The sequence below is a fragment of the Fulmarus glacialis genome, unplaced genomic scaffold, assembly GCF_000690835.1.
Source record: "Fulmarus glacialis isolate BGI_N327 unplaced genomic scaffold, ASM69083v1 scaffold5665, whole genome shotgun sequence".
NCBI classification, from domain to species: Eukaryota; Metazoa; Chordata; class Aves; order Procellariiformes; family Procellariidae; genus Fulmarus; species Fulmarus glacialis.
The window spans coordinates 1-15827 of NW_009213516.1; the positions used below are offsets into that span (position 1 = coordinate 1).

General features: G+C 42.1%; 1 protein-coding gene across 1 annotated transcript in view; it reads right to left on the minus strand.

The window, feature by feature from the left end:
* Window positions 1-1894: 1894 nt before the first annotated feature.
* Window positions 1895-15827, minus strand: part of ANKRD17 (ankyrin repeat domain 17) — a gene marked incomplete at its 5' end in the record, with an annotated part of 50998 nt that continues 37065 nt past the window's right edge. Inside the window, 11 exons of the mRNA XM_009578206.1 lie at window positions 1895-2481; window positions 4269-4433; window positions 4787-4962; window positions 6819-7067; window positions 8259-8456; window positions 10322-11970; window positions 12498-12647; window positions 12884-13039; window positions 13434-13881; window positions 14675-14846; window positions 15662-15778. Of these exons, the coding sequence (XP_009576501.1) occupies window positions 2422-2481; window positions 4269-4433; window positions 4787-4962; window positions 6819-7067; window positions 8259-8456; window positions 10322-11970; window positions 12498-12647; window positions 12884-13039; window positions 13434-13881; window positions 14675-14846; window positions 15662-15778 (3540 nt within the window). The remainder of the gene's footprint in view (window positions 2482-4268; window positions 4434-4786; window positions 4963-6818; window positions 7068-8258; window positions 8457-10321; window positions 11971-12497; window positions 12648-12883; window positions 13040-13433; window positions 13882-14674; window positions 14847-15661; window positions 15779-15827) is intronic.

Genomic DNA, 15827 nt, shown 5'->3' on the forward strand with positions numbered 1-15827 from the left:
GCAGGAGGAAGGGCAGGGGAGAGGCGCTATAGGCCGTCAGCAATTAACAATTCCTGTTACGTTCCATTCCAGCTGTACGCCGAGTGGGGTCGACTTACCTCATGCACAGCAAGGAGAGGCAGAGAAACCGTTTAGACCACACACGGAGACGGCGCCTGATCCAGCGTGTTCACTTCCGCCGCAGCGTGCACAGCACCAACACCTCAGCGCGGTTTTGTTCCTTTTTCCAAAAGAAAGATGACCTGCCCGCTCTCCAAAGAGTATGTTCTTTTTTTATTGGTCACATAAAGAGCATTACATTTGAAATAATAAAAAAAATGTATCCGAGGGGAAAAAAAAAAAAAAAAATCCTGTTTCTTGTACAGACTCGCAAAACCCCAGTGAATTTCTTTTAACAAGCGCCATGGCACCAAGCCAGCATCCAGCCTACGCGCCCCTGGCCGCAGCTTGATTTTTTCAAGTCAACATAATCCAAGGAAGAAGCTCTGTTATTTTGACCCACGGAATTCATGGTTGTAATAAATACTGAGCACTATTTCGGGGTAGGACTACTTCAGAATAAGAACACCAATAACCCATAACAGCACTGAAGCATTAAGCAAAGAATTCTACGAGAGGGCAAGAGCTCACACAGAAGACTGGAAGGGCACCCTTCCCCACTCACAGAGTTTCGATCATGTTTCTTAGCAGTTTTCCAGTCTGCCATCCCTTTTGCTACACCCAGTTCTTCACGCAATCTATTTCGGGTCATCAGACAGCTGGAAAAAGGAGCTTATTTTTATTGAGAGCATCACCTAAGGGCATGTACATGGACAGCGCAAGCCTTCTGGACGCTTCAGAGATATCACAAGGCAGTAGGTTTCTATGGACAAGTGGTTTTTTCTTCTGGTTTTCAAAGGAGTACCACAATAAATACAAAATAGCGCTTCTTCAATTCCAGCCTTACCAGCAGCCCGATGAACTCATCCAGGATATTTCTTCCCCAGATTGTATCTCTCAGGAGAGTAACTTATAACAGAAGGGTTGACTCCAAGAGACATGGCAAGAAAAAACAAGCTTTCCTTCACCCTTCCTCCATGGAGAATAACCAGCAACAGATCACGCTGGCCCTCGCTTGTCCTGCACAAAAATACCTTCGACTTGTAGATCTGCTTTAAACCGTACACAAACCGTACGGGGATCCTGACTGCAGCTGTGCGTCACTGCTGACCAAGTCTTGCCTCGCAGGACCCCTGAGACTTCACCTCCCGGTACTGCTGTTCACTCCGAGCAACATCGAGGGAGGAAGGTGACAGCTCCTGACGATGACTACAAGGAAATTCTCACTTGGACTTCTCCAAATAAACCTTCACGGGGCAGTGACCCAGTTTGGAGCAAGACATCGTTTACTAGAACTAAGCCACTTGTTCTGAAATAAGCCTTCCTTTCGAGATGGTTTTCACCCCTGAAGCTCAGCTAAAACCGCTACTTAAGAGTCTCATTCTTAAACTAACACACGCCAAGGATGTCAAGGATGTATGTTCTGAAACGACTTTTGTAGGCTAAGGAAGGAACCAGAAGCAGCGCTGGGAGCACTCGTGGAACCGAACAGACCTTGCTGCATCAACCCAGCTCTAAGAATAATTTTGAATAGATGCTGCAGCGTGATACACTTAGCCTGTTTACCGGGCAAGGAGGGAAGTTCCGTGTGGAGACGACTCTTAATGTGCTAAAAGAATGTTTTCTCAGGAGCTTTTTGCCGAAAAGCCTTTCACAGAAGGAAAATGGAAACTCCTACTACCTGGTTACAACTGATGTATGCCTTCTCAAAAAATCCAACACACATTTGGAAAAAGCCCTCTGATAATGCCCTTTTTTTTTTTTATGATGTACTTAAATTACACAAGTAGAAAAGTTATGCTTATTAATAGTTTAATGTATGAAGGAAACATCCAGATTTCTGAATATGAAGGTACATATCTCACATTAATTTAAGTCTACATAAAGTAGAGCCTCTATACTGACATATTGAAATTTACTTTCTGCTTAGCCATTTGTTATGTAAACAATTGTACATTTATTTGCCATTCTAAAACTTCAGGATCAAGTTTACATAATTTTGCTAATTTTCTGTGTTTGCTCAGAAGCAGTTTACAGTACTAAAACCAACCAGCCAAAGAACAGCTTCAACAGAAAGTTATGTCCAAAAAAAAAAAAAGGGAAAGGAAAGAATAAAGGCTAACTAAGTTGAAAGGTATGATGGTGGGGAATGGGCGGTCACAATGTTCACAGAAAAAGGTCAGTTAGTAAGTTCTTCTGCAAAAAGCCTACACACTTCAGTCAAGCACATCAGTAGAATGATCTGGGAGCACATAAACTGTTTCTGCCATTTGTGTTTTCCTCTGCAAAAAAGGAATCTCAAGGCTAGCAAGTTGATCCCACTCAGCCAAGTTGGTTCATATGCACACTGTTCATGTGAGGTGTCCAAGTTCCAGTCCACACCTGAAAGAGAAAGCTTCATTTAACACCACTCTTCGGGGCTGCTCAAAACAGTTCAGAAGTCAAAATGACACTGCAGCGCTTATGGTTTTCACTGCACCCGCGTAAAGCCCAACATTGGACAACGGGGCGATCAATCATCAAACTACACTGAGTTCCTTTCAGCCCTTATTTTATCCTGCTGTAATTCAGGTGAGAAGAGAGGGAAATGGCTTTTTAATCTTCCTGCCTGCACTTTTTCCCCTTGGCCAAAGGGTCCATCTTCCTCTTCCTTTCTACTTAGTGCAAAAAAAAAAAAAAAAAAAAAAAAAATTACTTTCAGCCAGCCTGACTGCTTTCCTTCATAGCAAAATCAAAGAGAGAAATCAACACTATTCATGCCCCCTACTTCCTCCATCACAGCAACACCGATGTAACACATAGATTACTGTTCGTGGGAAATATGTATCCCTTTAGACCCAGGGAAACAAGTACTCCCTCTAAGCTGTCAAGGAGACTTAACAGGACTCTAAATATGCGCAAAATGATTCGCAAGGACAGCGCCTGGAGACCTCCAGCTTTCAGAGCAAGCGACTATCTTTCCTCTTTACCTTAGGAAGTTCAGACAATCAAGAACTTGATTTCTGGCACCTTGATTTATTTTCCCCCAATGCATACCAACACCCTCAGCTCTGCGGAAGGAAACCCAAGTATGACGAAGTAAAGCCTTCTCTGGGGGACTAAGTTTTCTCACTAAACCAGAAGTCGCCTCATAATGGTCACGAGCCACTTCAGAGCAATACATGAACTGTGGCCAAACAACAGACCACCTCTTCTTTTGCACACCTACGGCCTGCCAGAGCTGGGAGCTGCTGTTTGCAGATTGGATGATTCCCAACCAAATTAAGTCCAGAAATATCTTTTTATTTAGTAACAGTATAACAGAGCTCACTGTCTAATTAAAAATAAGCACAGGATATAATATAACAAGAGCTACTGATGATCCATCATAATATCAGTTGCTGGCTGAGCATGAGCAAGAGGTTTAGGGGAACATAATCTCTGTACCTAAATTATATTTAGTGGACAAGCCTGTAAGCCAGGCAAGATCAGAGCAGTGGACAGAAGAGCTACTTACTCCCCGCCTACGTGAACTCCTAGCACAGTGAAGACATGATACCTTTCGGCGCCTAGCAACAATCCTTTAGACCTAATGCTGTTTTCCCTTTTCGGGAATGGAAAGCTTACATAACAGGAAATAAATGGCTCTTCTCACAAAAGCACATAGATTGTGTTCTCCCAAATGCAGAACTGCACGGAGAGAAATCGTGATAATTTTGACTAAAACATACAGTGTAAAACTAGCTTTTCTATCCAGACTTGCCCACAACACATCATTAAAAAAGCTGATCTGCAGTAATTAACCAAGTGCCTACTTTGATTAAATAGGCAGCTTCTCTGAGCTCAGCTCGAAGCTAGCTTCCCCATTCTCAAGCACAAATACCTTCACAGAAGTAACTACAGCACACTCCTTCGAACTGCAGATAACTTAGGGATGCTGTTTTTTTTCCTTGGGACAACTTACACTTATTTTTGGTGAGATGACTAATGTTTGTAAGTTGTCAGTAAGCACGTACAGCACTCAGTGCTGCAGTGAGTAGGGGGGCTGTATCAGAGCTGTATTAGAGACACAAGCAAAAAGAAGGAACGCTACACTGTATTTTCATCCTTTCTAACAGCGAGGACCTTATCTTCACCACACTGTTTCTTAAGGTAAAACAAAATTGCGAATATAAAAATTGAAAAATTACCGTCTGAGGCCCGTTATTTTCTGTGGAATTTGAAACCATCTTTATCAGCGAGTTCCAAGATGGGTCAGCAGCATGAGGCCCATTAAATATAGGGCCTCCAGTACCATCTGTGATGGGGGCTACAGGAGGAATCATTGCATTCCCATACACAGAAAAAGGCATACCCTTAGGGGGAGGAAAAAGCAAGAATCAGTATGTATTCATAAACACTGCTACTATTGCGCATACAGGATGACAAAAGGGGATTCGTGTTAAAGAAATTCTCCGTCTTAAAGCAGTAATGAAACGCCTGAATTTAAGGAAAACCTTTCTATGCTTTTATTTATTACATCATGGACAAGTTAATTTTTATTAGACCTAGGCTTCTGAAATACTGTGTTAGCAGTATTAGTTAGCGTTTTAGCTTACACACGCTCAACTGCACAGTGAACGATATCTCTGTTGTTGTTCACCTGCCTCATGCACCCACATGGAAAATTGAGCGGTATCGCGCATATTAAGTCCAAGAAGGTCATTACCCCGACTTTTGGGAAGTCCATGTATCCTGCAGGAACGGGTTGATGGAATGTACCGGAAGGCGTTACGATTCCCGCGCTGTCTCTCTCCATGGCTTGGTGCGAGAACACCCCTGGATCAGACATGGGCCTGTGGATCATGTGGCTCCCCATTCCGCTGTGACACCAGTCCACTTTATCTAACAACACAGAAGACACAGCAACAGCATTATACAGGACACCCGCTCATCATCCATGTTCCAGCCTAAATGTTTGCACGCTGTAACATTTCTAAAAGCGGCATTTGCTCAGCTTGTAGTTCCTATGCATCTACCTGCCTTAAAACTTGGGTGCATGTGGGATGGAGAGCACCAGAAACAGCACCTGCACATAGAGTTGCTCCACGGCAGGAACTCTGAGCCAGTGCAAGGCGTTCTGAACAGTTATATGCAACCAAAGCATCACCTCTGCAATTTTCCTTCATTTGAAAGGAAAAGCCGGCACTTGTGCTAACTCTTCCTCCACCGAAAACCTAAATTCCTTGTGCATTTGGTGCTGTGAAAGGGGTATGTACGCTGTGAAGGCTATTTGCTCCACTTCATTACCATTCTTTCAGGAATGATTCTATAAACTAAGAGACAGAGAAGTGCTTTTGAAAAGCAAAACCAGAGAATGACCAGCTGGAGACGTGTGTTCATGTTCTAATTACATGAATGCTTTAGAGGCAGCTTTGTACTGTTACTACAGTTCAAACCTGCGACATCCAGAAAGCCAATTTTTCAAAATAAAGCATAAGGAAATTTTATTTGGAGGGGTGGAGAAGGAATACAGAAACATTTCTGAAGCCGTCCTAATACCCGTCAAGAGAAGAGCCAATCCCATTCTGAACTGAAAATCAAAATGTTGAAGTAATTGCACGAAGTAGAAAGAAAGCAGCATTCCGAAAGCAAAGACAGACGTAAAGGGCAACTTCTACACCTAGACAAAGCAAATAAAAATATTCAATTTCTAAGGCTTTAATGCTGAATAGCATCTCACTACACAGATGGGGAAATGACCATTCGCGAAGTAAAAAAAGGTTTGATACATCGTATCGATTTTGTATTTGGGGAGAAAAAAAACAGGACAGTATACTCATCGCATGCAAAGCACGTGCACAGTCAGTCTATTAAAACCTTTAGCTGTTTGGACTCCTCGGTCAAGCAGTGGAACAGGTTGTTCAGAGAGGTTGAGCAGTTTCCATCCTTGGAGGTTTTCAAGGTCAGATTGGATAAAGCCCTGAGCAACCCAGTTCGACCTCACAGCAAATCCCATTTCGTGCAGGAGGTTGAGATGACCTCCAGAGGTCCCATCCAACATCATCTCATGATTCCCTCCCCCTTCATCCCAAGCAAAAATAAGAAAAAAAAAAAATCAAATAGAAAAACCCAACCCCCCAAAAATTCAGCAGTCTCCTATAAATTGTATCCAAGACTCCTGAAGTGTTTGCTGAGAAAGCTATCCCATCACTAACTTAAGTTTTTAATCAATTCTGAAATACTGAATTCTATGTGACTACAGGAGAGCCAAGAGCCTTGCATTAGTAAAATGCAAGTGCCGTGACTGGAAAGAACAAAGAAAACTCAGACTCATAAAAACATAATTGCATGATCCTCAGCACGAAAAGCTCCGTCTTGGCTATGAATTGAAGTATAATCATCTGTTTATCAACAGAAAGAAAATATACAGTTATCTTGAGACATCTTCATTTCCCCTCTGCCTAAATCAAACGGTCCTCCCTCAGTTCATCCCGGTAAACCCTGTGGTTTTATTTTCCTTGTTACTTTTTGCTTTGAGTAACACATCTTCACAGCCAGGGTGTTTCAGAACCCCTGAGGTTTTCTGAGACCTTGCTAAAACACAATAAAGTGGGTAGGAGGGCAAACGGAAGACCCCGCTCCAACTCCTTCGCTAAAGGCACTTGCTTCTGCATCGTCCTTCAGTTCCAAAGGCAGGTTAGGAAAACACAATGTTGTGGTCAATTGCAAGCACAGGGACATCTGTTAAGGCTACATACCTTGACTGCCACCTATACCTTCGAAGGACCAGATCCCACTATGTCCCACCGGAGCAGCTAAGTTGCTCCCGATAACAGATGGAGTAGAAGTTCCAGTTTGTCTAATACGTGCAGACCGTTCAGTCCCAATCGGAACAGGAACTTTTCTGTCCTGAGAAACATTACTAGGTTTTTCTGATCCCAAGGACACTGCTGAAGGGGTGGGAGATGGTGCTCTTACTCCAGAGGACACTGACTGAGCAGGAGATTCTGCAAGAAAAATCAACGGAGCACTTAGTAATGGCAGCCAGGTCCTCTCAAGTCACCACAAACATATCCTTTCATGTCAAGCCATGCATCAAACACGTGAAAATGGGTAGTTTGTTAATGCCAGATTCATACAGCAAACACTTCAGGATAATTTTAAACGTTTTACTTTCAGATCAGAGAGGCATTCACCATCGATTTAGTCTCTTACATAAAATGATTATCATGCCCTGTCAGCTCAGCTACCGGACATACACCACAACCTATCACAACAGATGGTTCAAAATCTAAACTGAGCATTACGGTGTATCACCAATAGAGGATTTGAGAATTATACCCAAAAGTATAGCTGAAATAAACCCATGTTATTATTGGGTTGGGTTTGTTTCTTCTTTTTGTTTGTGGGGTTTTGTGTGTGTGTGTGGTTTTTTTGTTTCCTTTGTTTTCTTTTTTTTTAATTCTGATTTGCTCTCTGTGGGTTTTTTTGGTGGTTTTTGTTTGTTATTATTTTTGCCAGTAGAACAGACTAGCTTGTTCCCTGAGCAAGCCATAATTCTGATTTTTTCTCTGTGGGGTTTTTTGGTGGGTTTTGTTTGTTATTATTTTTGCCAGTAAAACAGACTAGCTTGTTCCCTGAGCAAGCCAGCACTCTACAGTTTGTTTTCTGTCCAAAAAACTTTGCTACATAGCCAAAATTACAAGGGACAAACGTGGAGGAAGGTACCAGAACTTGCCCTAAGTATTTCTTCCTGGAATACATTACACAGTTCTGTTTTAAGAACATCAGAAAAACTAAGCAATCACCACTGCTGAGCTAGCTTTAGTAAAACATCATTAAATGGTTTACACAACTCACACTTGGAATATTACCTTCGCAAACCAAGAAACCAACCTTGTCTTTGCAAGATGACTAAAAGAATGTCAGATATGTTAACAGGCCAAAGTTAATTGCAGCAAGAATAAGGAACTCCGCAATAGCATGACCTTAGCTGTTGAAAAACCACACTAGAGATCAGAACTTGCACAAGGAAATTTTCTCTCAAAATCTGTGATTGCAAAAAGGTTTAAAACATATCTAAAAACCTGAAGTTAAAAATAAACAAAACTAGAAAAGCCTACCTGAAATAGGCAGTGCATGAGGCCACTAATTGGTACAATAGCTTCTGAACTACTTTCCCACTGACTAGAACTCACCGTTTGATGCTGATGAACATGGAGGCAATAAACTAAGAGGGGAAAAATGCTGTCTGTTAAAATTAGCAGCTGCAGGTGCTCCGCCAAGAGGTGTCCCAGGCGCGTATATCTGACCTCCCGAAAGGTTTGAGGCAAAATTACCCAGGTGCGTAGAAGAAGGTGTTACAGAAGCATAGGGTGAATCCATACTGACAATACCTACAAGAGAAATTGGCACAAATTACTCCCAGTACTCCAAGATCTCTGTGAAGAGGTCGCTCCTATCATGGAAATAATAAAGCAAGAGGGAAACTTTTACCCAATCAAATTGTTGGGGGTGGGTCGGGAGTGTGTGTTACTATTTTGCAAAGAGAATTGGGAGCCTTAAGCTTCATACTCTGCAAGTCTTGACAGTACGTGCAGTTATGCTGTATATATAAATCAAGAATGGTTCTTACGTTATCATTCAGGTACCTTGAATGCAAATAAATTAAGCGAATGTAATACTTTTTCTAATATAACTGGACATCAGAAAAGTAACTGTAATATAAATTTTCTAGGTTTAGAAAGTATGATTTTTTTACCATGACCAGTGGAAATAATACTAAAGATTTCTTGAAGACTTCCTCCCTTCGTTTTTTATTTTATAGAGTGATGTCTATATACACCATGATTAACACTGAAGTGGTTTTTGCCAACCCAGGGGATACATTTTCACTTGCTTAGGAAAATGATATTTTATGAAGACCAAATGGCACTAATTAGCCAAGGTATTAAAAATACAAGAATTACTACCCCTTAATATTCTCCTCAATAAAGAAAGGGAAAAATAAAACCTTAGGATTTTAAGTTTCAAAAACTACTAAGGAAGCTTGTTACCAATCAACTGCTGCGGTACTTGCATCCTTCTCCTACTCATAAAGTACGTGACAAAAGACTTTAATTTGTAGTTTTAGCTAGCAAAAAAAAAAAAAAATCCGTTCACCCGTGACAGGCAGAGGAATAAAGAAGCACAGCACCTGCCTCCTGTGCATCATCCATTATCAAGATCCAACCTCTATTTTTTGTCAAATTCTTCAGGCTCTCAGGGGCTGCTTTCCTATGAACTAACGTTAACACCCCCTGACTCTAGAGACACCTCCAACTTCATCTACTGTGGCTGCAGCCTTCCAAAAGAAGAAGTGCCGAGATGACAGTAGGACTGTCGTTAGAGCACTGCTTTTCCCCAGGAACTGACAGGCACACTCAGGTGACACACAGTGTGCAAGTGTGCCAAAGTCAAAATGCTAACAAGTATATTAAGTTGACAAAACTCACAGAGTGCCTCAAAAGCTACTCAACACCACGGTATTGACAAAATATGAAAAAACTGTATGTTATATCTCTCAATTCATAAACAAAGCTACATAAACAACTCACAGGTCCTACTAAAACAGGCACAGATGGTACAAACTGTGTGTGTACTTTCTGGAAGCTACAGAACACGTTCTGTGACAACCCCTTAGCCTCTCTTTGTGCAGAAGGCTAAACATCTCGCTCAAAAACTGAGCAAGTCAACGAAATTAAGTTTTTTGATCAAGTCTAGGAGTTAAGAGAACACAACTCTTATTACAAGTTCACATCAAAACACAACATTTTTTTATCATCCGAACACTTTGAAGATGCTGCATGTTTTTCTGCAGCCTCAGGACAAGAAGCAAGTTACCACGAACTAGAATAGTTATTAGCTGGCGGTAGGGAAGGTAGGTAGAAACAACAGTGAAGTGTTTCATTATCTCAGCTATCGCAGGAGAGTAGACTGGAATGGCAAAAAGAATGCCTCAGCTCGACTTTTATCAAGTTCTTCAGCTGCAAAATACTTATTAGATTTGACAGGTGGCACTTAAAAGGAAGATGAACTCAACTTTGCTTACAGAAACAACAATAAACTATATTACAGCACCCTTTTGTGGCAGGGCAGACAGTGATCTACTCTAAATACCCACAAAAGCTAAGGCAGAAAATATTACATGTTCAAAATGAAAACACGCAGCAGTTATTACTTAAGTATATTATGAAGGTATGAATGCAAAACACAGACTTGCCTGAGGGACTTGGAGCTGGCCTCTGTAACGGTGGCCTAAAACCTGGGGCTTTGGAAGTATCAGACTGATGTAAAGGGTCTGAATTTGGCAAAAATGAAGACTTTCCTGATAGCATAGATTCCGGTGTCGTCTGAGATGAAACGACGGAACCACCCCAGAAGGCATGAGCAGACGTAGGACTGTTTTCAAACAATGTACTAAAGGGCCCAAATGGTAAAGTAGCACTGAAATTGTTACCCATAGACTTGTTTGCTGGATGGGCTGAATTCTGAGAAGCACTTTGTGTACTTAAGGTAGAAGGAAGCTGCACTGAAGAAGGAACACTGTGGGGCCTTTTGATGTGATTAACGTTGAGGACTGCGACAGAAGAATTTTGGACAGGAGCTGGATTCTTATGGACGCTACCGGTTCCGTGGACAGGCGGTCTGATGGCTGGGGTTTCCATCTTAGCTGCGGGCTGAGAAGACCCCATTGATGTCTGAGACATCGGATAGGTCATCGGGGCATTTGTCGGACCTGCCACAGGAGCAGATGAGCTTGTCGCTGCTAAATTTGGAGGCACAACCATTCGAGGATCTGGTGCAGGAACCTGAGGTTGCTGAAGAGGGGGTCTCGCCTCTTGCAGAGGAGCTCCCGGAGGCTGCTGATGAGCAGGGTGCACAGATGAGCTGCCGGTACCAGAATTGGGCTGCCTGCTGCTGGTCGAGCTGCTCGTTTCCACTGCTGGCGGACTACCCACTTCTGGATCAGACGAAGGTGCACCTTTATTCGGAGAGGTTGCTGCGCAGTCGGAAGGACTGCTTCTGGAAACGCCTGCTGGCTGCGCAGGAGGAGAAGGAGATGAGGGGGAAGATGCAGGGTAGTGTTCTTTGGCAGTAGGAATTGGATACGTGGCATTCGTAGGCGCTGTGCTCGTGTTACTCGCCGTGGTCGTCACTGTGGTCGTTGTGGCGTTTGATGTCTTCACGACCGTGACGAAAAGCTGTCTTCGGACCGAAGGTGAACTTGGACTGCCGTTTGCAGAAGAACCAGGCACAGTAGAAGCCACTGAACTTGTTGTAGCTGTTGGACTAGTTGTCAAAGAACTTGCTGAATTCACCTGAGAACCGCTGCTGTTCTGACTGTTATGGCGAGGCACCATGTGAGGTTTCGGCGAGTTGGTAGCTCTTGCAGGGCTCAGGGGCCTCACAGGAAACGGACCCCATGTAGACTGAGCTGGTGGGAAAGTACCTCCAAAGTGTGTCATGGGCAACCGAGGCGGACGGATTTGCTGGAAAGTCTGAGCAGCGAGTAAAGCGTGTGCAAACTGCGGAGGAGGATATGCTAATGGAAGAGAAACTTGGAAACCAGGCCGCACATTATTCACTGGGTTCTTAATGGTTTTGTGAGTGGTCGCTGAAGAAATTGCAGGCACCGTGAGTGCGGAGGCAGTCTGAGATGTTGACGAAGCAGCTACAGTGGTCACTTTGATGCCCACGAGAGAACTGTTAGCAGCTGTAGTGGTGGCAGGTGTCGACGACCCTATTTTGGAGTTTGCAGCTGAACTTTTCAAACGGTTCTTTGGAATAAGTTCATCTATTTCTTTATCTGGATCCTTAATCAGAGCATTGATCAACTGCGTGGCCTGTCTTGTTGATTCTGTACCACCCCTACAAAAAAGAAGGAAGGGAAAAGGGTTAAGTGCATCTAAAGCATTTACGTACATTACAGCGAAGTACCTCCAACACACGATCCAGCCTGTCTTCCGTCATGCTAACGCAGACAGAAAAATAACTCTCTATCTGAACACTCAGCTTGGCACGTTCTTGCCGCTGACAATTATTTAGGAAGCTCAAGTTGAGAACTCTGACTCCCAAAAAATCCAAATGGTTAAAATGTTTACTTTCCTAAATATGCCTACATATTTAGCCATATGTGAACAAGTCTAAACACAGGATCCTAACGTTTATGCTCCACCTTTTCTCACAAGTCGTCTTTTGTACAAGCGTGACAGTACCAACTGGCAGTTGTTCTCCGTTTCCCCACCCCATTCGTCTCCTCTGCCTCAAAGAACTGACTGTCTCAAAGTGATCTTTCACGGGACATCGAGGACAAGCCTTTTCATTTTTCTATACTGAACGGTGTTCCACAATGAAAAAATCCCCACAGGAACGAGCAAATCAAGCAGCCTGCTCACCTTATCGTTATTATTCTATCTCCAGTTTTGTCCTTCTGTTTGTCAATGTCTATGTGCGCTCCTGTGCACTCACGTATCGCATTGATGTTACATCCTCCTCTGCCTATTACTCTGGAAATTACAGTTGATGGAACAGAAACCTTCTTGGATCTATACAAAAAAGAAACAAGATTAACTGGGAAACACTTCCATGGCATGAAGCAGTGGGCAGGTTGGTCAAAACAATGTTATAATTCATGATTCAAGCTATGTAGCAGTAATTTTGTGAAATCTATCAAGTCCGCTAAGAAGAAGGTCATTCGGTAACCCCAGAGAAGACTACACTAAATAAATCATTCTGAAAAAAAGACATCAACAAGGGGGAATTAGGAGAATGTTTTGCTTACCTTCTCACAACTTCCTTCCATCCTTCTTCCCTTTTCTGACCACGTTTAGGACTAGCAATGGTTAGCTTTCCATTTGGAGAAGAAAGGGGAGAAGGACCAGACTTTGTGCAAGTGGACAAGGAGTTACTCGTCACTTCACTAATAACTTCAGACAACCTTTAAAAGAAATTAAAAGCTGTCATTAGGCAGTCAAAAAAAAAAAAAAGGAAGGCCGACTTGGATTTTGCCCATTCTCCAGTCCCCCCAACCCATTTTTCTCTTTTAGCCCAAAAGCACTTTAAGTTGCTTGAATTGAGATGCTTACATCTCGAAATAGCCCAACAATTCCCTAACTCCAGATCCACGACGATGTTTTTTGCTTCAGAACCCACTACTAAGTTCAAACTGCAACAATGTTTATACTCCTTCTACGCACCAGAGCAAGGACACACTGCCTCATCCACTTCCTAACAACCGATTTAATAACGCAAGTCCACGAAGACAAGTGCGCAGCGTTCAAACGTAGGCCCACAACCACCTTAAAATGGCATGCATGGTCACAGCAACTTACTTTATGGATGACTTGCCAGTAACTGCTTTCCTCTCATCCTTTGGACAAGTGACAAGAACCGATGGTTGCTTTTTGTTGCTCTGTGTGTTAGTAACGGCTGTGGAAGAATGATTGTCGCTTTTGTGGCTGCTGTTGCTATTGCTGCTTTCATCGCTACAGCTGGAAATCCTCATATTGTCACTATCACCACTTTCACTGGTACTGCTGCTCTTAGATTCACCATTCACTTTTTCTGGTTGGCTATAGGAAATGGGGAGTTGATCATCAAAAATAATCTGAACATTATCAGGGGTTACTTTGTTTTTCCTGTTTTTCCTTTTGGAGCTTGTTGTGGTGATGGTATTATTCCTCTTCCCGTGGGAACCTGCTAATGTTGTCCAAGTTGCAGATATACCTATGGTGGTTGTAGTGGTAGCACTAGGAGGCTCCATCGGGACCTCTGGATCATCTGATGGAAGAGTGAAAAAAAAACAGTACTCGTTTAGCTGGCTTCAGGAAGCTTATATGGTTTTGTTTTCAAAACACACCTGTCATATCAAATGACTCATGAGTAACTTGACAAGACTCCAAGAAACACGCAGAACCACTAACTCTGCGGACATCTGTAAAACTACTATATATGTCATACCGTGGAGCCTCTCCCCTTGTTTATGCTAACTTAGATAGAATTTCATTCTTTTCTTGGAACAAATGCAGTAGCAATTTAACAAATGTGAAATTGAATTCAGGCATGCAAAGACAGACGCAAGCAATTAGGGGACATAAGCATACGAAACAACAGAAAAAACTGTCACGAGTCTTCCCTTTCTTTCAGCACATCAGAGTGAGGGAACAACCAGTGAAAACCATTTCGCAGTACACCACACGAAGCTCATTGCCACAAGATACGCAAGAGCCAGGTTTTGATGGATAATAAGAGAATGATACATATTTGGAATTTCCGTATTGCCAGTTTTTTCAGCTAATCATTATTATCATTCTGTTTGTAAGCTAAAAAAAAAAAAAAATTTACCTGGTTTTAAGTACTGGGACTTGGGGAAAAAAAAAGGAACCAGCCAACACCATCCCCATGGTAAAACTAACCCATAACTCTCACTCTGAAGCCACCGTGCTAAGCTACAGGCTTAACAGAAAAGGTAAGCAAAAGGAAAGCAGGTCATAAGAAAGCTTGTATTCAAGCTTTGACAAGAAAAGCAACTTTTAATACTGGGAACAAAATCAATGCATATATTTTAAATCACCTTCAGCTTTTAACTTCTCTTTCTCCTGAGCAGCTTGAAGTTCAAAATTCTCTTTATTTTTTGCTTCTATTTCTTCTAGTTTTCGTCTTTGTTCTTCTTTTTTCTTCCTCCTTTTCTCCTTTCTTTTCTCTCTTTTGGCAGCCAAAGCTAGTCTCCTGCTTTCTTCCCTCAGCTGCAAGTCAAGCACATGGAACAGTATTACAAGACGTCCCATACATTTCAAGAAATGCAAATGCTTTCTATTTCCTACGAAGTTCAACTTCTATTTTAGACTAACATATTTACAAAATAGAAGCGAAATTCTCTACGATCCATATTTCTACATATTTACTTCTTCCAAACAGATTGTTCACTCATGTTAACAGAACGTTAGTGTAGAAACAGAGGACAGACACCATACAAACTTAAGTCAGAGTTTTCCCAAACGCTTTTTCAGGATTCTTTCTGTAACCTTCTGTGTCTCAGCAGCACAGTCTGAACACCACCCATCTCCCTTTCAAAGATTAGAACATGCAACGGTTTCAGCTAGCTTGAATATAAAGCATGCGCTCATTTGACACTATACTTGCACTTCAATTTTTTCATTATATTTCTACTACCATACTATGGTTTCTAGTAATATTATTTTTTAATTTTTAAGACACAAAACAGGGATTAGACCCAAAATCCACACCAATGTGACTGGTAAATGCCCATCTGTCACGCATTTGACTAACAATTATACGCAGAAATCCTTCTTCTGGTACAATATTATTCCAGAAGAAATAGTTGTATTGGTGTTTCTAGAACCAATTTCTCTGAATAATAGTCCAAGTAAAGTTGAAAGATTACCTGAACAAGGTGCTCAGCTCTAGACACTCCAATTATGGTAACTACACATACTCCTATACTTTAATACGTACTTTCAGCGATCTTATGATCTTGAAGGTACGTGAAATTGGAATTTTATCAAATAAATATTCACAGCTCCAAACGCTTTCAACTTGCCTTCTCCAAGTCCAGTTCCTCTAAAAGAATGCTTGCATTTTTGTTGGCTTCAGCAGCCTGTCTATCTTTGGCTTGAACAATTGATTCCATACACAGGTGGCACTTCTTCAGCATCTCCTAAAATGGTAAAGTACATCAGTCCTCCGTTTGAAAAAGTAACACTGCG